The sequence below is a fragment of the Biomphalaria glabrata genome, chromosome 13, assembly GCF_947242115.1.
Source record: "Biomphalaria glabrata chromosome 13, xgBioGlab47.1, whole genome shotgun sequence".
In the NCBI taxonomy this organism is placed as follows: Eukaryota; Metazoa; Mollusca; class Gastropoda; family Planorbidae; genus Biomphalaria; species Biomphalaria glabrata.
The window spans coordinates 34298600-34320638 of NC_074723.1; the positions used below are offsets into that span (position 1 = coordinate 34298600).

At 37.3% G+C, this 22039-nt stretch overlaps 3 protein-coding genes across 3 annotated transcripts; 2 read left to right on the plus strand and 1 right to left on the minus strand.

Annotated features, from left to right (window-relative positions):
* Positions 1 to 1934: 1934 nt before the first annotated feature.
* Positions 1935 to 7126, plus strand: LOC106066963 (uncharacterized). The gene is made up of 2 exons (XM_056007387.1): positions 1935 to 2084; positions 5147 to 7126. The coding sequence occupies exons 1-2, from the start codon at positions 2027 to 2029 to the stop codon at positions 5611 to 5613; spliced, it is 525 nt and encodes a 174-aa protein (XP_055863362.1). The 5' UTR covers positions 1935 to 2026; the 3' UTR covers positions 5614 to 7126.
* On the plus strand, positions 5704 to 6135 carry LOC129922566 (perlucin-like protein). Its single transcript, XM_056009210.1, has one exon. The coding sequence runs from the start codon at positions 5704 to 5706 to the stop codon at positions 6133 to 6135; it is 432 nt and encodes a 143-aa protein (XP_055865185.1).
* Positions 7127 to 9286: 2160 nt separating the features above from the next.
* Positions 9287 to 20136, minus strand: LOC106066962 (glycine, glutamate and proline-rich protein-like). Its single transcript, XM_056008879.1, has 7 exons — positions 19978 to 20136; positions 17715 to 17771; positions 17417 to 17506; positions 13897 to 14009; positions 12144 to 12245; positions 9842 to 9887; positions 9287 to 9555 (listed from the first exon to the last, which is right to left on the minus strand). Exons 1-7 carry the CDS (start codon positions 20021 to 20023, stop codon positions 9419 to 9421), a joined length of 591 nt encoding a protein of 196 aa, XP_055864854.1. The 5' UTR covers positions 20024 to 20136; the 3' UTR covers positions 9287 to 9418.
* Positions 20137 to 22039: the final 1903 nt, after the last annotated feature.

Consider the following 22039-nt stretch of genomic DNA (forward strand, 5'->3'; position numbering starts at 1 on the left):
AAGATGGTACTACTTCTATCCAATGACCATCACATGATCTATTTTAAAACGCAATCGTCCATACGTAGTAATATAAAAGATAGAATCATATCAAAATGGAACATTAGGCCGGCAAGTCAAGGAACGGAAACACATTAAGGAACCAGGAGCGAACACGTGAAAACCCAAGAAAAAGGAAAGAAGAGTAACTCCAAGAAATCAAAATCAAGGGCAGACTTTTACGTTCTATGTAAACACTGTTTATTCTTCTGTTGTTCTTGTATTGAGAATCAGGCATGACCACATGATTGTCGTGCGGGCGTGAAGTTTTCTTTGCATTTAATATTGGTGTTTTAGCGTATAGGAAGTAGTTTCTTTTTAGTGCGTTTTCTTGTCTAGAATATTTTGTGTGTGTGTGTGTTTACGTCATCCTTAGTTCTCGCAAGAGAGAGAGAGAGAGAGCTTCTTTTGTGTGCTGGGTAGCGGGTTTTGTGTTTCCCCCTAGTAAGGGTACGTAAGTACATAGTTTTATTAAGTAGGCTGATCTTTCGGTACGGGTGTCGCTATTGAAAAGTTCTTTCTTGTAGCGGCATCACTAGATCTAGGTTTTCTTGTCGTTTCAGGGTGTTAGGCTTTGGGCTGTGGAAAAGTTTAATTTAATTTGTACGCTTACTTAAAAATATGCATCTTTTTGTTATTTAAAAAAAGCCCAAAAAAGAGGCAATGCCCAAAAAAGAGGCAAAGAAAAGAGGCGAAAGCCCAAGGATTCCTAGGATGTAAACAGCTCGACAACTGAAGTCAAAAGCTATTGGAAGTCATTTCGTTCGTAATATTTTCCTCTTTATCTATAAGTCTGATGGTGCAGTAGTAGTTTTGACAGAGTTATAAATTGCCTTTTATTGCAAGGGTAATGACGAGTGGTTGTGTACAGGGCTTCTCCTGACTGCCAGATCTTGAGAAAAATCTTAAAAATGCGTTTCTTTATGTTCTTCTCTCCAGCCAGTTGAAATTTACAAAAATTTGATTGAACTCCAACTCATTTCCCCCATTTTCAGATAGGTATCGGAAAGCGAGTTGGAAACATTTGATTAAAAACTAAAACAGCCGGCGGAATATGTCTAATTAGAGAGAACCATGGCACAGCTAGAAACTTTAAATCCATGGAGCGCTGGGCTTCCTGAGAGACATATCAAATGATGAATTTACAAAGGGACAAGAAGAATTCTTTTTTGTTGATGCAGTGACATAAAGTGTGTCCAATTTTTGCTCCATTCAATCATATTGGGGTGCCAAATGAAGTGTTTAGATTAAATACTAAATCTACTTTTAGATATCAGAAGAAAAAAGTTTGTAATTTAACAAATTAACACTTTGGCTGGCAAACAATACTCCTTAATACTGTAGCGAGGCGAACATTGAGCTGGTTTGGCTATATTGTTAGACTCCACTCACTGTCAATATCATCCTTAATAAAAAAAAAAAGGGGCGGACTGTGTGTCAAAACGGCCAGGGCATTTCTATACAATCAGGCCCATAATTGCATATTACAAATATATTAATATATAATATAATATTACATATTATATAGTTTTATTAAAATACTTATGATAACGTCATGTGAAATTACAAAAACTCTGTCTGGAAATGGGAATGGCGGTAGAGTGAAAACGATTAATCCTCGTACTATGACTTAAGGAGGTCAGCAACACATCTATACATATCTATTACAATGATTGGTGACTTAAAAGAATCGATACACACTTTATTTAACGACATTTAACAGTTGACAAAGTTTGTTCCTATTTTACGACCTGTAATATTAGTTATAAAACTACTACGAACAATTAAGATGTGTTGCTTTTTATCAAGCGCGTAGATAACTCTTGCATAAAAAGAAAACTTCTTCAGATAACGACTAAGATGGAATGATTGCGATAAAAAAATAAGAAAATTTTGTTATCAAATTACGGATAGCTGTTTTAAGATTATTCCGGTTTAAATCTCCTTACGTTAATGTTTATAGCGGCACAACGCGACTACATCCATAATGTTAATAATTTCAGTAGGCCTATGTGTTTTGTACCTAGCATCACAAGTACACGCAGGTAGGTACTTTTTATTAAGTCTTTGTTACTTATAAGTGACTATTTATAGACGTAGTGCCATTGGACAGTACTGGGGACATCGTCAGTGGCGTAGCATCCATGGCGCGAAGGGGTTCAATGAACCCGGGCCCACGACTATTAGGTGTCCACAGCCTGTAGAGTAGCAACAATGGCGCAAAGGGTTTCATTGCACTTGGGCCCATGACTCTTGACTAGTTGGGGCGCACGTGAGAACTCACGGATGACACTAAAGTCCTGATGTTCACAAATTAAAATTTCGACACAGCTGCTAATTATTTAATTTTCTGAACCTGGGGTACTGGGTTCGAATCTAGATGAAGACTGGGATTTTAAGTTTAGAGATTTTTAGAGTCCACCCAAATCTGTCTTTAGTAGAAAGGACAGACGGTTGGTCGTTGTGAGGTCACATGACACATTGCTCGTTAACCATCGGCCAAAGGAACAGATCACCTTAACATCATGAACCTAACTTCATTTTAGGGGAACTTCACTTTGGAGGCACGGTGGCTGAGTGGTAAAGCGCTTGGCTTCCTAAACGGACGTCTTGGTTTCAAATCTTTGTGAAGATTGGCTTTTCAATTTATGGATCTTTAGGAATCCTCCACAAAACTCTAATCAATACCTGACTTAAGTTAGGGAAAAAATAAACGCGGTTGGTCTTTTTGCTAGCCACATGACACCTTCGTTAACCGTTGACCACAGCAACGATATTTACATTATCTATAGATAGCAAGGTTTGAAAGTGTAGCTGTTGAGTGAATGGATGTCTGTTTGCTTGATTAGAATAGGCACTGGACTGTCATTTCAAAAGTTCCGGGTTCGAACCCTGCCCACGCTCAAATCTTAAAAGCGGTTCCTACATATTCATACACTTTACCACAGCTAACAGTACGAGAGAACAATCCTCAGAGCGTACGGCCCCCGAGAGAGCAATAGAGAGGAGAATAGACCGATTGAGAGGAGCCTTTCTTTCATATTCCCCAAATGGAATGTTTTTTGTTTTTTATAGCTAAAACGTGCCGTGGAAACCCAGCGAACAATAAACCGTTGCCACATCAAATGTCATGACGTCAGACCTGTGACGTGGCAACAAGTTATCGGTCTCTACTGCCCACAGGTTGGGACGTCGCAGGTCAATGCTCATGCTTCCTATAACGATTGGACTCGTGTGAAGGCAGTGTACTATTCGAGTTAGCGTGTGTGTGTCTCTTAACTGATGTATCTAAGGGTGTGTCACGATTATTATTATAGCTTTTATATGGCGCTACTTTCATGCTTATAGCATGCTCGGAGCGCTTTTGGTCCAATCTCATATGTGGATCAGTGGGCGGGAGGGGGTATCTAGGAGTTGGTTTTCCGTGCTGCCTTTAGGCACTCAGTAAACACAACTCTGCCCGAGTCGGGTGTCGAACCTCGAGCCCCCTTCTAGGTAGCCAACCCAAGCCTCTCGACCACTCTTCCCACGATGTAATCAGCTTGTTGTGTACAGTCTGGAAGATTCCATTACATCAACACTATATGACTTCCTATATTTATTGAATGGAACTATATCAAAAATATGGGTTACTATGTGTTTGAAAATACGAGGCGGTACCACAGGGTGGCTTAACGGGGCTTACGGCTTACGTCATGCTCATCAGATTCGTTCACATTATATAATGACATATCAGCAGCGTCGCTTATACTCCATGCGCCCCCTCTTGAGCCGGCCATGGGACAATTGAGCAGAATAACTTTAAAATATTTTTTTTCCACCTTTATACAACTTATTGAGCGAGATTATTTTTGTCTTACTAACTGTGAAGAATGGAAAGACGAGAGTGCGCATGCGTCAATGTCTGGATGAGAGAAAGATGTTTGTTGATACGATTCAGGTGGTTGATACGGGTGAGTGATACGGATGGGTGACTGTGACACGCGAATGTGAGACGCGAGGCAATACAAGTGTCTACGTACAGATATATGTAAAAGGTACGGGTGGAGAAGAAGGTATTTAAGGCATTGTAGAGAGTTGATTAGAATATGGAGCTTGTAGAGAGAGTAAGTTAGAACTTGGAGTTTGTGGAGAGAGTTAGTTAGAACTTGAAGCTTGTAGAGAGAGTTAGTTAGAACTTGAAGCTTGTAGAGAGAGTAAGTTAGAACTTAAAGCTTGTAGAGAGAGTTAGTTAGAACTTGGAGCTTGTAGAGAGAGTTAGTTAGAACTTAAAGCTTGTAGAGAGAGTTAGTTAGAACTTGGAGCTTGTAGAGAGAGTTAGTTAGAACTTGGAGCTTGTAGAGAGAGTTAGTTAGAACTTAAAGCTTGTAGAGAGAGTTAGTTAGAATTTAAATCTTGTAGAGAGAGTTAGTTATAACTTGGAGCCTGTAGAGAGAGTTAGTTAGAACTTAAAGCTTGTAGAGAGAGTTAGTTAGAACTTAAAGCTTGTAGAGAGAGTTAGTTAGAACTTGGAGCTTGTAGAGAGAGTTAGTTAGAACTTAAAGCTTGTAGAGAGAGTTAGTTAGAACTTAAAGCTTGTAGAGAGAGTTATTTAGAACTTGGAGCTTGTAGAGAGAGTTAGTTAGAACTTAAAGCTTGTAGAGAGAGTTAGTTAGAACTTGGAGCTTGTAGAGAGAGTTAGTTAGAACTTAAAGCTTGTAGAGAGAGTTAGTTAGAACTTAAAGCTTGTAGAGAGAGTTAGTTAGAACTTGGAGCCTGTAGAGAGAGTTAGTTAGATCTTGGAGCTTGTAGAGAGAGTTAGTTAGAGCTTGGAGCATGTAGAGAGAGTTAGTTAGATCTTGCAGCTTGTAGAAGGAATAATAGAAAGTTTGTAGAGGTTGGAGAATAGAGATGGAGTTGTAAAGTTTTTGTATAATAAATAAATATATATTGAAACTGCTACAACGAACACTTGTCCTTGCATAGAATAAAATCAACGGTTGAAAAGAACTCGCCCCCTAACACTTACTAATGAATTTTAGAATTAAAAAAGAGAATATATGGTAGTTCATAGTACTCTATATTTATAGATATACTATAAGTACTATAAATATTTGTTTTATTATAGGTGTTGATCTCATTCCATCTGATGATGAACAACTACTGAACACTAAAGTACATGTAAATGTCTCCCCTCCATACATCATTATTGGCCTGGCGACAGAAGTCACGGTGCAGTGTACTTTCAGAAGAGATGAGTTACTTTCCATGTCTTCCATCGTATCCCTGGTCATCGCACGAGCAAACCAAACTGACCAACCACTATTTCATGACCTCGTCTCCATCGATGACGTAGACGGACACGCCCACAACCTCTCACAGGATATAAAAGTCGTATCCGGATCAATAGACAACAATGGCGAATCCACCTTGCAGTTAAAGTTCAGGTACCCAGACTCTAACCTAACCGGGCTTTTCAAGTGTGTTGTGTCCGGCTTTGATCAGATTGGAAAACCAGTAACAGAGGACGCCTTCATAGATGTGCTACCTACAAGTGTGACCGATCTATTTGAATTTATCCAAACTGCAAAGTAGAACATGATTGCGTTAGAAAAGACAGTGAACCAACTGCAACAATGTATCGACAAATTTGTGGTATATAATAAAAGCGAGACATTTCCATCAATGGCGTCTGACTTTTATGCTTCAGACTTGTTTCAGGACCACAGATACTATCTCACGAAAGGCATCGAGATATTCAATTACACAGAAGCGCAAAGCGAGTGCGAAAGGTTTGGAGGATATCTCCTGGAACTTGATTCCCACGATGAGTTCCTCTTCGTTAAAAACTTCATCTTAAAAATTAGCACTAACAAATCCGTGTGGACTGGAGCCACCGATGACGGGCATGAAGGATTCTGGGTGAACCAGCATCACGCCAGGGCAGGATTGAGCTTTGACTGGTACAGAACGCAGCCTTCTCCTGGTCTGGGCTCCCACTGTCAGTGCTTCAGCATCTGGTACGACTGGAAGCTAGAGGTCTGCTACTGTTACTACGATAGCAAGCAACGCTTTGACGCAAGTTTCGTCTGCGAGATACCTGAACCAAAGTGTTAGTAGAAAACATGGAATTTGTTATACCTGAGATTGTGTATAACTTGACATGGAATGTGCCCAAAGCATCGGATGGTGAATAAATAACTTGACAAAGAATATGTTATTCCGAAGCCTCAGATTGTGTATAACTTGACATGGAATGTGTCCAAAGCCTCGGATGGTGAATAAATAGCTTGACAAAGAATATGTTATTCCGAAGCCTCAGATTGTGTATAACTTGACATGGAATGTGTCCAAAGCCTCGGATGGTGAATAAATAACTTGACAAAGAATATGTTATTCCGAAGCCTCAGATTGTGTATAACTTGACATGGAATGTGTCTAAAGCCTCGGATGGTAAATAAATAGCTTGACAAAGAATATGTTATTCCGAAGCCTCAGATTGTGTATAACTTGACATGGAATGTGTCCAAAGCCTCGGATGGTGAATAAATAACTTGACAAAGAATATGTTATTCCGAAGCCTCAGATTGTGTATAACTGGACATGGAATGTGTCCAAAGCCTCAGATGGTGAATAAATAACTTGACAAAGAATATGTTATTCCAAAGCCTCAGATTGTTTTTAACTTGACGAACATATACATTACGCGAGACAAGCTATTTAAAATGTGTGGGACAGAAGTTGTAGTAGATCGATGAATACAGGGCCGGATTTAAGGTAGGGAAGACGGGGTTACAGCCCCGGGAAATCCACAAGAGAGGGGCCTCCACCAAAAGCTATAATAGGCTATATCGAATTTCTACAAATCAGAACTTGAATTTGTTCTCTAACATTTATTTTCGCATATTTACGGCAGGACAAACTGTCGGGATTAAAAAGTGTACAACTAGAGTATTGTTAGATAGCTAGTTTAGTGTTTACTGACAGTGAACGGATATTTTAGAATGACGACATAGACTTTGGGGTTAGAGGTTAAGATTAACGTGTAGAGATCAGTTACCGCTAGATTCTCAAGGGGATAACATCGTTCTATAGTGACAGGCTAGACTGTGGCCCATTCTGTAATAAACGTTTGTTTTGAAGTTCACCTTGAGTCAACTTAGTCATTGAGTATGTGTTCCTGTTTAGTACCTTATCTATATTTGTAACGGTGTGCATGGGGAACTCGCAGATTGAAAATACATCATACAAGGTACGCACGCACTTAGTCTACATAAGCATATTTAGAAATACTTCAGCTACATCTGACTACACATTCACCGTCACAGTATATACATCATCAGATTTACGACAATGTGTTTACCCTAGGCCTTAGCCTCCACAAACTCAATAATATTTGAAAACTAAAATATGCATATTAATTTTTTTTAAAGAAATTATGATTTTATTTACAATTACTCTTTTTCTTTCCTCTAAAATATAGCATGATTTATACTTATAAGTAGCATCATTTTACATAAGTGGATCTTCGTTCAAACTTTTGAAAAGTTGTAGGGGTCCTTCACAAAAATCCTGACCCTCGGGTTTCCTGATACTTCAATCCTGGTTGGATATCTCGTCATGTATATGACTGCACTAAAAGTCTATGAAATTAACATTTCAAACAGTATGTGATAGTAAGTGTATATGTTTTGAGTGGCTAGTAGTGCAGTGTGTGTGTGCCTGTGTATGAAATGACCAGTGGACCTTGAGTGTACATGCTTGAGTGAACAGCAGTGTGTCAGGACTGGGTGTAAAAGGAAGGCAGTTTAAGAGAACAAGTGGCTGGAGTAAAGAACATAAATAGAGACTAATAAAATCATTGTGTTTATTGAAGCTCGTGTAGTTTTAGTCTATTACACAGTATTCAAAGTCTACTGTAATAGTATCATAAGTCTGTTCATTTTCGTCGTAATGGTGTTGTGATTGTTGGCGTGACCAAGTCTTTCCACTCTTCATCGCCAAAAGGTGTTCTTAGCACGATATCATAAGAGAGGCCCGGCTCATTGTTCTACATCAGTGTTTCCCAACGTGGGGTACGCGCACCCCCAGGGCTACGTGAAGACTTTGGAGGGGAATCGCCTTGCACCTCATTAACTATACTGATTTTTTTTTAAATACCCATTTATTATGTTCTGTTAATAAATTAGGTTGTGTTTGGGGAGGTGGGGTACTCAGCATTATAAAAATTATAAAAGGGGTACACACTGGTCAAAAGTTTGGGAAACACTGTTCTACATTGTCCAGACAGTTTTCCTTTTGGAAGACCTTTTTTTGCTTTCGTTCTCCCATCACTGTACTTCAGAGGAGGCTTTAGCAGTACGATGGGCCCAGGTGGAGTGTCATAGGCGGACCCGTGATCCGAGTGTCAAACGCGGGGCTCCATAAAAGTGTCATACACTGATCCGTGGAATGGGTTGCCTAAATCAGCCAGGAAAACCAACGACTTGGAAGAGTCATTAATTAACATGCGAGACTAGATTGGCACATGAAATGCGTTAGACCTAATTATCTTCTTTTTTTTTAAATAAGGTCCGTAATATATAAAATACTTTAAATACAAATTAAGCAATTAAATATATTGCTCTATCTGTATACGTTTAATGCAGTTCAATTCCTTGTTTGCTTAATTACAATGTAAATTGGTGAATTTCTTGCCAACATTTATAATGGGTTATAAAATGTATATTTATTAATGTATCAAATGTATTTGAAATCTTGTATTGCTACAGTCAGTTTTATCTTTATTTCTTTGTTTTATAACCAAATTTTTGTATTATTTTCTTTACCCTCGTTAGTATTCGGAATTTCTGTTTCCCATTTCTTGAAGAGGCCAATCCTTGATACACAGTTGCGGTCACAGGTTGGGCGTCTGTAATCATAAACAACCGTTGTATTTCCACCCTTCTTTATACTACTGTTGTGTATGGCATCTGCGATTCGGGACCCTTTCTTTATGCTCTCTCTCCATGTGGATCTATCCATTGTCACTGTTTCCCTGCTTTTAGTGTCGATTTTATTTATATGAAGGCAGACTTAATCGCACTAATGTGTATATTATATACTTTCTTTAATTGCGTTTGTAAATCCAGTCCAACTTTTCCCAGCTGTTTGTGTCGATTTTATTAATGGGTAGACACACTTAATTGCACTAATTTGTATATTATATATTTTCTTTTATTGTCTTTTAAAACAACTAAAATTAAGAAAGAACATCTTTCACACAAAATGAACTTGGACATTATTTTATAACATCTTTTGTTTCTATATAAGACGGAATGTTTGCAAGTTAGTACTGTCCACGCTTCCATACAATTCAAAGCAGAAAGTAAATGATAATATGAGTTTAACCGAGACAAACTTAGTTCCAACCGATGGAGTACAGGTACTTGGCTCTAGCGATTACGTCATTGCTGTAGTCGTTATTGGTAGTGCCGACATCCAGGCCAGACCAACTTTGAACATTTTTGGAGCCAAAATTATACGCAGCAACTCCGCCTGAGGAATGCCACGTCATTACATGTGATAATGAAATAAACAAAATGTTAGATGAATAGAAGAGAATAATGAATAAATCAATACTGTTAATATTGCTAGATAGATAGATAGACAGATAGACAGATAGACAGATAGATAGATAGATAGATAGATAGATAGATAGATAGATAGATAGATAGATAGATAGATAGATAGATAGATAGATATTATAGACCAATAAAAATTTATTTCATCTAATACTGAGGTGTAAGTAATAAATTATTTGTGAATTCTAATGATTATTTACCTTGCAATTGTCTTTCTGCAGGCCAATTAGGAAATTTTCTCTTGACCTTTTGACAGAAAATAACGCATAATCAATGCAATGTCTAGTGTATTCAACAAAATCGAACAATATCATTTGTTCAATACATGGTCAATTTAGTTACATATTTCAAAGTTAAGAGTAAGGTACCCCTTTCAGACCTTGTGATTTATAGGGCAGATGATGCAAGGGGTAAGCTTTTTCTGTGACCAAAGGTAAACAAGGCTATCGTGTGGCCAGGACAACGACCTACCGCCTTAATGTTTCCCCCCCACCTTATATAAGGTACACTTTAGAGCTGGGTGTACTAAGAGGCGCCCTCAAGATCCCGAAATAAAAAAATCCGTCTTCACCAGTATTCGAACGCGGAACCTCTCGGTATGGAAGCCAAACGCTTTACCACTTATTCACTGCGTCTCCGTGTAAAAAATCACTCTTTCTGTCTGTCTGGTAAAAGGTCTGTACACGATAAATCTCCCACAGCCATTCTCGGATCAAGTTTAAACTTCACACAATTATTCATTGGTATAGACAAGACATGAATCAATATAAAAAGTAACCAATTAGACAAATAATTACTGGTCATTTATTATTTTGTTTGATACCAACACGGGAAACTAAGTAGTCACAGATATGGCTAAATTTGTTAGGTTTAGTCCCCTTTAATAATTGTTAACTCTATTTCTCCCTCACACATTCTCCGATCAAGCTGATACTTTTAACAATTTTTTATTGTACCTAACAAAACATGAATCAAACAAAAATACTTACTTAGTCAATTAATTATTGGTAATTAATTATTTTGTTTGATATCAAATAAGGGAAATAACTTGTAAATTATTGATAAAAGTTTTAAGGGCTGAGTTCTTCCACTTTATAGTACACTTTTTTAATTAAAGATATAAATGGTATTTTATATTTTTTTCTTGTTAAAAATTTTTTAAGATAATTACATTTTGAAAATTTATAACTGTCAAACCAGAGTTTTCACTGTGTTGCCCGTTAGCTTGTAATTTTTTTGATCAAAGATATGCATAAAATGTCAAATTTTTATTCAATCCTCTACAACGTTCAACAACCCACTGCACTGGGCTTGCACTTATATAGAGCAATATAGGAGGATTTTTTATAAGAGTCATTAGGCCTGAAGAAGAGATGGAAAGAAGCATTCAAAGGAAGCACCCATAAGAAGCATCCAAAAGAAGCATTCAAACAAAGGAAATAAATGTTGCCTAGTTTCAATGATTCCTTTAAAAGAAACTCCAAAGTATCACAAATACTGAAGTTCCATTTAAAAAATGGTGTTAAATATTCTGTTCCACTGATATACTCCTTGGAGCTTAGTTAAGAGTGAGTTAGTGGGATTTAGAAGCGGAGCTAGTGGGCTTCTTCTTCTTCTTCTTCTAGCCAGCTTTATTGCTGCTGAGCTGTGAGCTCTTTTGCAGACTGTGCCAAGGAAAAAAAGTGTTTTCTTCAGTTGTTCAGCACTGCCGTACAGGGTGTTGGTTATGTTGGGCTGCAGTGCTAGTGGGCTTAAAGTTAAAGGTATTCAGAAGATTTGGAACAATTGCGAAGATAAGTTACAGTGATTAGAATAGAAATATATTTAGAAGATTAGTCAGACAAATCCGTAGAATGATTTAAAGGTATTCAGAATCTGATTTACCTATATTTGAAACATGATTTAATACAATTACTACAAGGATTCATAAAAAGAATCAAAGAAACCAATAGTGACCTGTTAGACAATAACAATCCATATGTTCAATGTTCCTAGGCGACCCCTGGCAAATCGTCAATCGACCCCCAAGGGGGTCGCGACCCACAGGTTGAGAACCCCTGTGTTAGAGGGGTGTAGAGTGACCACTGGAGCTATTTTCCAAGTCATTCACTAATTTATAAATCTAAAGGCTAAGTTTGATGAAAGAAAAAAACATTCACCTCCTTTTCTTCACCAAAGTCCTACAGTTAACGTTGTTGATATAATGATCTAACTTTATACGTATTATAGATATAAGATTTACACTTGTGTCCAGCTCATGATCAAGATTGTTTGTGTAAGCGTGTGCCATTTTATTAATAAGTTAATATTCACCACTTGATGCCAACCAATGAGTGTTTGTGTTTTCACACAAACTTAAAGGCGGCCCTTATGGGTCGAATTTTCTAGTTTTCGAGCTCTGGTGGTAACTGACCAAGGGAAAGAAGGGCAAACCACAAAGAATAGCGACATTTTACCCTTGATACAACTTGTAATGAGACAATAGCTCTGTCATTAAGTTACCTCATTGATTTTAGCAATCAGGGCGCCTGTCATCATCTCGATATGCGCACAGCTGTTCCAACTTACTGATGTACAAGGGAGACCCGAGTTTTTGATATCACACTGTTGAGACAATTTAAAAAATAATGTAGTAATATATTCTATATTATATCATTGTGAATTATATGTCCGTGTGTGGCCTATGGTGCTATTTGTAATGTAGACAGGTAACATTCGGGTATTCAGAATTTAAAAGAGGTAGAGGGGAGTCTGAATATTTGTTACAAAAGAAATTATAATGATAAAACAGGTCAAGTGCTCCTTTGACTTTCGAGGAAGGGCTCTACCAGGGGTTTCACAAAATATTAATGGAAAAAATACTCAGCGGATTTTTTTGAACATCACATGTTTTCTCACGGGCTTTCCGGCGGACGCCCGATACATATGAAAAGAAACGGGGGGGGGGGACTTAATATGCCATCAAAGCGCCTAATCGACACTGTGATTTGGGAAAATGATAAATAATAAATAAATCTTTTATAAAATTTGAATATTCTTGTTACCTGTGGGGAGAGGGTGTCACATCATCGTTTATGACATGAACTAGTCTGGAATTTCGGAGTACAACTTTTTATTGTGTTTATAGTGTTTCCCGTGAAAGTGAAACCTAGTTGGAAATTGTGGGTAAGAAGTCTCGTTCTGAGAGTTGGACCACATGGTTAGAGGGCAGTAATCTCCATGTTTTAGAAGAGTATAGACGTATCTAGAGACGTTACTAGTTGTGGACTTGCCAGATTTCTTAGAGTATTAAAGTGGATTTATGTGAATAATTTCTTGTATTCCTTGATGGCTGGATTTGCCAATATATTGTGAATTGTTATTTTATGCATAATAAATATGACCGTGTTTGTGGTGAAAATACTCAATAGAGCTAGTAGACATACGCAACAACAAGTAGTTCAGTTTAAAGTAAAGAAAGTCATCTCTAAGTACTGCATACATAAATGTCCCATAATAAGTAGCGGCAAAGGGTATTCAGTTTTGTTACGATTGGTTTCAAAGGCGAAGGAGGGTGGCTTAACTCTTTCTCTCCTAACTGACGATCCCAGCGTTGATTTCACCAGAATGTGGTAAATAGTTACGGAGAGAAAGAGTTAATAAAAGGTGATATTTGGCATTTCGCAATATCCAAACATTCTCATAGAGGGAAAAAAAGAATCAATTATGGTAAGTGTCCGAATATCCGAAGTAAGTTTAGTTCAAAACAATAAAACATTTCAGAATTTAAAGAAAAGGTTCTAAATAAATACATAATTGTTGGCCTCCTTTAGTCCAAGAACTACTATGGTTCATCTCTTAGGGCATAACTAGATAAGGACTTGAGGTACTCGTCATGGTCGGGACGATGGCGCCCAAACTGCAGCTCTTCTCTTCTCTAAGCGGTCGATCTATCCAAAGGAACGGCAAATGCCTGATACAGTAGCGTGATCAGCGGCCTCGCGTCATCTTCCAGAAGGTAACACTATGCACTACAAGCAACTTAATGAGCACCTATTCCTGAAATTTCCGCAGGCCCTTCTCCTTAAGCCCTTTGCAGCAGAGCAGCACGGGTTTAAGCTCAAAGTTTTCTTTCTCCGAGGATGGTAGAGAGTCAAGGCTAACTAGCCTTTCTTGCCCGAAGCTGACTGTTTTGGGCGTCGGCTGCTAAACTTGTCCCAGTATAAGTACAGCATGGACATTTAACCGGACTTCAAACTGGAGAATAACTATTTACCTGCATTATCCCATACGCTTTGCCTCCATCACCGTAACCATTTGTCTTTTCCAGCAGAGATCCGCCCCTGGATTCTCTACTGGCGACGGCAGCAATGACGGAAGCTTGGATACCTGTTATAAATAATCAGAATCAACTAAATTGAAGATATTTTAAAGGGTGCTTCACAAATACAAACCCGTAGCGTCGACTGTGGCTCATTCGTTTACAAGCATGATACTAAATTTAATATTTAATTGTATTCCGTGGTATCACCTGGTTATTTTTCCAAATAAATACTTACTATTTCTTGTTTTAACACAGGTCTTACTAAAATGCATATAAAATGAATAAAATGAATGAATGAATTTTAAAAACAAAAGGAACTCCCGAATAATTCCACGATCTGCATTGTGATTTAGACCAGTGATGCCCAACCTTATTCGCCCGGCGGGCCATTTTCATTTCCGACACTCATGTCGCGGGCCACATCGTCGAATAGATGAAAAAATGAAATAGAGAATAAGTCCATTTTAAATAGTTTTATTAGAAACCTGTAGCACTACTTGGCCAACGTACACACGTAGGGCGATTACGTAAGATTGGTCTCATCCGTTTTATTACTGAAAGGTTTGTCTACTCAACGAAGTGCTTGTAAACATTGTGATCGTCCTTAACACTTCATTTCGGACATTTGAAAAGTTTCACCAGGCAACACAGCCAAGAAATGAACTTTCTGCATCACTCTAACTTTCTCAAACAGGGATGTCTGGATTTGTAAGTCAATCAATTTCAGTTGCAGATCTATCGGAGTAATCCTCAGTGGCAATAGAAAACATTTCAAAATCTGCTGCTCTGTCATTTAGTTTTGCAATGCGTTAACTGCTTTTTTTTTACCCAGGACTAATTCTTTCACTACTGCTAGAAAGCACTTTTTTACGCATCATTTCTCATACTCTGAGCAGCTCTGTAACTTGTCTTTACCGTGGACTCATTTCTTGTCTCTTTGTTCTCGTCAGTCACTTTACTCATTCAACTAGGCGTAGCTTAGCGATCTTTTTCTTGGCGGTTAAAACCAACAATGCCGCCATATTTTTTTTTTTATGTTTTGATTTGCAAATGACTTTTTGTTATAAGTTTTAAAAACAGTAACATTTCTGAATCTTGTTGGCATATGTTAAACAAAAGCAAAGATGTCTTCACTTTTTTCCTGGAAGTTTCTACATTCATTTCGTACCTATGGCTCTCTCATTTCATTTACGCTCAAATATTATATTAAATGGTACTATCATTCACTTTGATATCAAAAGAACTTTACCAAAAAAATTATGCAGAATTGATGCCCTGTGTTACACACAACATATACACGACTAGCTCTAGACAGCAGCGGAATTATTCAAGAATCTAAAACAACTGTCAACACTTGTCACCAAAAAATAAACGTCGTGTTCATTAAAAAAAAAATAATATAAATTAAGAATGCCGTAGATTAGAATGAAATCCATCCAAGAAAAAGTGCAAGTCCTAACGTAGAAAAATACATTTTTCAACCTTTTAAAAAAATTTCTTCACTTTGTGCCGAGGTTTAGGCGGGCCGGATGGAAGCACGTCGCGGGCCGGATCTGGCCCGCGGGCCGTAGTTTGGGCATCACTGATTTAGACAATTTGGTCAAAAACTTTATGTTTAGTTAGTAAAAAAAATATATTTTTATACATTTAGAATAATTACAGACCTCGGTATTGACCTTAAGTATATAGTAAATCTTTAAAAAAAACGAGTCTAGTAAAGAAATGCGGCAGGGAGAGCCTTTGAGTATATTATAGAGCAACTGTCTAGGCTTTCGTAGAGTCTCATATTTGCTTCATTATAGGTATTTGGACTTTGTTGGCTAAACCAGGGTTTCCCAAGGTTCCACGGAACCCTAATATTACACGAGGCTTGAATAGGTGTTCCACAAACTACTGGAATAATTAACAAGTAGGCTACCACCTAATACTCAGAATGAGCGAAGTGTTCCGTTATGGACAAAAATAGTTTGGGAAACACTGGACTAGACAGTCTACAAGGACAACAGATCAGACGTTTTCGTCAACTCTTTACATGGGTCTTCTCTAATTTATGTGGATTCGCTGTTTGTATTTCAACGTATAGCATTTGACAAATATGTACTGGGCTGGATTCGCTGTTTTGCCTTTACAGAAGTATATACCCTTCTAGGCATTCATCTCATTTCTAGTTACATCTTCATTAATGTTGCGTGTAAAAAAATGTAAAAAAAATAATAAAATATGATTTTCATGAGATAAAATAAGAAAATTGTATTTGTGCAAACTCTTCAAACTAATGGAAAATCAATTTGACTACAATTTTAGACCTCAGAAATATTTCTGAAGCAATACAGATATAGATGCACATACAAACAACATAATCACACATACAAGCAACTTAATCGCACATACAAACAACATAATCACACATACAAACAACATAATCACACATACAAACAACATAATCACACATACAAACAACATAATCGCACATACAAACAACATAATCACATATACAAACAACATAATCGCACATACAAACAACATAATCACATATACAAACAACATAATCGCACATACAAACAACATAATCACATATACAAACAACATAATCGCACATACAAATAACATAATCACACATGCAAACAACATAATCACACATACAAACAACATAATCGCACATGCAAACAACATAATCACACATACAAACATTATAATCACACATACAAACAACATAATCACACATACAAACAACATAATCACACACGCAAACAACATAATCACACATACAAACAACATAATCGCACATACAAACAACATAATCACACATACAAACAACATAATCACACACGCAAACAACATAATCACACATACAAACAACATAATCACATATACAAACAACATAATCGCACATACAAACAACATAATCGCACATACAAACAACTTAATGACACATACAAACAATATAATGACACATACAAACAGCATAATGACACATACAAACATCATAATCACACATGCAAACAACATAATCACACACGCAAACAACATAATCACAAATACAAACAACATAATTACAGATACCAACAACATAATCAGACACACAAACAACATAATCACACATACCAACAACATAACCACACATACAAACACACACAAACAGCGCTGCGCTTGACGAATGGGGATTTTATGTAGTACTCTATGACGATGAACGAACAGGACCGAATTTACACTTCGTAAGATCTTGAGATAGTTTAGATTTGGTGCCTCTAGTAATCCTTTGCTTTCTTTCTTCAAACTAATTGAAAATAACCTTGGACCCATTTTTGGTAAGGTCCTAAGCTAATGGGGCCCTGATCCTTTAGCTATAGCTTATGTTGCCTGTAAGTAAATCCAGCACTGCAACTGGGCTTAAGACACCCTGATTGTAAAAGGAATAAAGTAGTTTTAAAATCTTACTAAGGAAACAGATTTTTTCCGTAAATGTACTTACATAGTTTATCAGCAGCCGTCTGATAGCAGGATCGGTATCTATTTAGGTAAGTCAGATCTGTCTGGACTTCACTGTTAGATTTAGTTACACCTAGGTTATAAATAAGGTGTACATCAAAATAGTCTAGCAGCATGTAACATCTAAAATCAATTTACCAAATGAAATGTAAGCAACTATTATTTCTTCCTAATATATTTATTCTTGAGAACAAACCCCCAAAAAACAATCATAAATTTTAGTTTAAAAATTGTTTATTTCTAATATCTAACTTACACATGGACACGGAGAAAATTCTTACCTCCGACCTTCCTCCCTGTCGGAGACAAGTTGTTGATGTCACCATAACATGTTCTGGCTGTAACAGGAGAATGTTTAGCAGAAGTCAAAACACATTCGAAAGTAGTTAAAATAAAAATGATTATGAAAAATAACTGTGTATGGGTGGACGATGTCCTTTACAAACAAAATTCTTTGCCAATTCACAGACAAATGAACACAAAACTGCCGTGGATAAAATTTTTTGTTAAATAAAGATGATGTCTGCGTTTCTTGGAGTATTACGTAAATAACCACGTATTTGTAGGTCATAGCTGGGGCTGCGTAGCCACGGGGAATACTGCATTCCTCAATAATCTTCGGACTAGAAGACAAGCCTTATTATTATTGTCAGCGTTACTTAAATTGTACATTGAAAACAAAAACAAAAATTGTACATTGAAAACAAAAACAAAAATTGTACATTGAAAACAAAAACAAAAATTGTACATTGAAAACAAAAACAAAAATTGTACATTGAAAACAAAAACAAAAATTGTACATTGAAAACAAAAACAAAAATTGTACATTGAAAACAAAACAGAGGGCGCCAAAAAAAAAACCACATAAATTTAGTTGCTTTTTTTCCCTTCCAGACTTAAAACTAGTCTATGGGCTATGTGATATGTAATATCCATCCACAAGTTGATGATGTCCGCTTCTCTAGAACCTTCTGACCACTGTGTCAAATGAAAACACAAAGGTCAAGTTTCACTAGACTCGAGGATTGTTAGCAGTTATGTGGCCGTTGACATTGTAAAAAAGTAATGTACCTTTTCAGAGCTATCAATCTATGGGGCAGATGATGTCAAGGCCATCTATTTCGGTTGACGAGGGTGTGATTTGGCCAGCACAACAGCCAACTGCTTTTACTTATCCCTAACTATTTTCAGGCACCCATTAAAATCGGTGGACTCAAAGAGATGCCCTTAGACTACCTGATTTAAAAAAAAAAAAAAAACACTCCAGGCCAGTTTTTGAACCCGAGACTTATTTTTTCGTAAGCAAACCGCTTCAACACTCTGCCACCACGCCCTGTCACGGAATGTCCCCTCAGTGTTCAGAAATTCAAAAAAGCCCCCCTCCTCCTTACCCCCCGAAGCTCCGGTCCAAAATAGATTATAAACCACTGCATTAGGTCACTGTGACCGACTGGAACAGCCCAGGGCTTTATTTAACTGAACGTATCTCTTCCTATGGAAGCGTGGTGGCTGAGTGGTTAGGCACTTGGCTTCTGAACTGAGGTCCCGGGTTCGATTCCTGGTGAAGACTTGTATTTTTTTATTTCGGGATCTTTTTGCGCCTTGAGTCCACCCTAATGATGTACCTGACATTAGTTGGGGAAAAGTAAAGGCGGTTTGTCGTTGATCTGGACACATGGCCTAACCGTTGGCCACAGAAACAGACGACCTTTACATCGAACTATCTTTTCCTATAACGTAAGCAGCTAAAATAAACTGTAACATTAGATAGGAATCAGGGCCGGTCTTAGGGCACTGCAACCTATGCGGCCGCAGTGGGCCCCGCACTTTCATAGGCCCCGCGCTAACACTAGTTGTAAATTATTAAATTAAACCAGTATAACTTATAACAATGTTTCCAAGACATCCTCGTCCCATATGATAGGACAAATTTGTACAAATACTCCTTCTTCCTTAGTGCTGTTAGAGCATGAATTGGGTTGCCTGAGCTAGCCAGGAAAACCAGTGATGCGTAGGACGTAATCATCTTTTTTTTTTGAAGTAACGTCTGTATTATATAAGAAGAAGAAATTGAAAAGTATACGAAAAAAAGTCATGAAAATCTCCTGAAATTATTACATTATCCTGAAAACTCATAAAATATGAACTTAAAAATAAACAAAATTGTCACTTTGGTGTGTCATTAAATATGGGAAACGCCGATCTCTTAAAAAAAGTAAATCTACAAGGCAGATGTGAATGTTTATTGTTTATTCGTTGGAAAACTACCTTCTATTGTAGATGGCTCGTAATTTAATTTGACCGTGATTTTACACTTAGTAAAATATGAATAAAATGCAATGACAAATAAATTTTATTTAAAAAATCTTAATTTTCACTTATTATCCTTATCCCTACACAGACTAGGCCCCGCGCTAGCCGTTTCGCATAGGGCCCCGCAATCTGTAGGACCGGCCCTGATAGGAATAAACCTCCAATTAAATTTACTAAAGTGCTAACCGGTTTGTTGAATTACAATAACATTGTAAAGGGCGATAAACTTACCTGCTGATGTAGAGCCTAGAACTGAGAACAAGAGAAGTAAAAACATACTGTGACTCTGACGTGTTAACAGCTGGGACGAGCTCTCTACGTATTACCGCACTGTTATGGAGTTGTACTTACTTATACAGAAACATTATATCCGGGAATAATGAAAGGCTTAGAGGGATGAGGGCATGGCTTGTTTGAAATCTGTGTCGCCATACAAATACTGCTCACGTCCAGGATTACCGTTCTTGAAAGAGTCAAGATTGGGGGTGTCGGCTTAATTATTTCTTGTGATACTGTGTGCAGTAGTATTATAGTTTTAGTTTACTGACGAGGCTATATTTTTATCATGGCATGGTGATCTTTTAAATATTTATCTTATCTTCTTATCTTATATAATACAGACGTTACTTCAAAAAAGAAGATGATTATTTTAGCTTGAAAATATCTAAACATATCCTTTTTATTTCCCTTGGTCTTACTCACGCTCCTCTCTCCCCTTCCCCTCTCTCTCTCTCTATTTCTCCCTCTCTCTCTCACTCCGTCTATCATTCTCTCATTAACTTTCTCTCTTCTCAATGCTTATATACTAACTATTTCTTAACTCTTTCTCTCCGTATTTTTTTTTCCACTTTCCGATTGATATTATTCATTTTGCTCAGTTGTGTTTCACTCCCCTGTCATGATTAATCTTCAATAACTTTCTTGTTTGTTATCAAGAAATATTATATAAGGTATAGAATTATAGGGGGAACGCGTGCTCTTTTTATATAACACAAATTAAAGTTTATAAAACCAAATATTAATTTTATTTTAATTGGGTCAAATCAACGTTGGTATCGTCGTTCAGGAGTTAAATTATTACCACCGATGATTGACTTTCTCTATTTTTTCACTAACTTAACATTTATTAATATTTTATATTCTTTATTTATTCGTCACTTGTGGTCTCTGTATTCCTATTTGGTTGTGAAAGTCGGACATTTATCGCCGAGGATGAATGAAAATTTGGAGAGTAAATGCTGCAGAAATATGCTGGGTATCAGAGACCAGAAAAAGAAGACAAATTAGTTTTTTTCTTTTATAAGTCATCACTGTACTTGGGAAAAATGAGACAATATATACTTTAAAAAGACGAAATCTGAGATGGTTCATCGTAGGACATAAATCATTTTCAAAAGTTATCCTACGATGTCCAGTGGAGGGAGCCCGTAGAAAGGGTCGTCCAAAAAAAAAGCAGGCGGGACAACGTAAAAGAATGGACCGGCCACTCTCGTAATGTCCTGCTAAGAAGAGGTGCTGACCTGGAAAAGTGAAAGGATTTGGTTACATGTCCTTATGTTTGCTCAATGATAGATGACTTTTGTTTTACTTAGCCATTGTTTTCATTTGTCAGTTTTGAATAGGTGCTGCTCTACTACACTGTTATTGGCTACGCCCCTGCATGACATCATTAGGTGTGTCTCTGTTTTTTTTTTCTTTTATCTTAATGAAACTTTCACTAGTGACAGCGACGAGCGAGAACAATGTACACAGGTTGCTTTGTAGCTCAGTGGTTCTAAAAATATTTTTTTCCGACCTTTTTTTTTTCTCCCAAGAAGCTATGAGTTCTGTGCCCCTTTTTTTTTTAGTTTTGAATACAATATATTTGTAATTCTGGGAAAAAAAAAGCCATAGTGTCTGAGCGATTAAAGTGAGTGTTTAAAGATGTTGCATGCTGTTGTTCAATGATTACTTTTTACTGGAGTTCTTCTTTTTCTTCTTCTTCTTCATCGTTCTCATTGTTATGTTGGAGTGTTCATATGACTAGACCAATACATGAGATGAACTGCGCAGTGGTTTCCAAATCAGGGAGCTCTCCATATAGTTTTCTTTCTATTGGGGTGATTTGGGGCCAATGTCTTATACGGGCCTCTAAGAAGAGAGAGCAGTTTTGGAAGACGTGGTCGGCATTTTCTGGTGATACTCCACATGGGCAGATTTCACTGGTTCCAATTTTGAGCTTCCGGAACATGTGTTGTCGCATTCTGTTGTGTCCGGTCCTGAGTCGAAAGATTAGACGTTGGTCTTGTCGGGA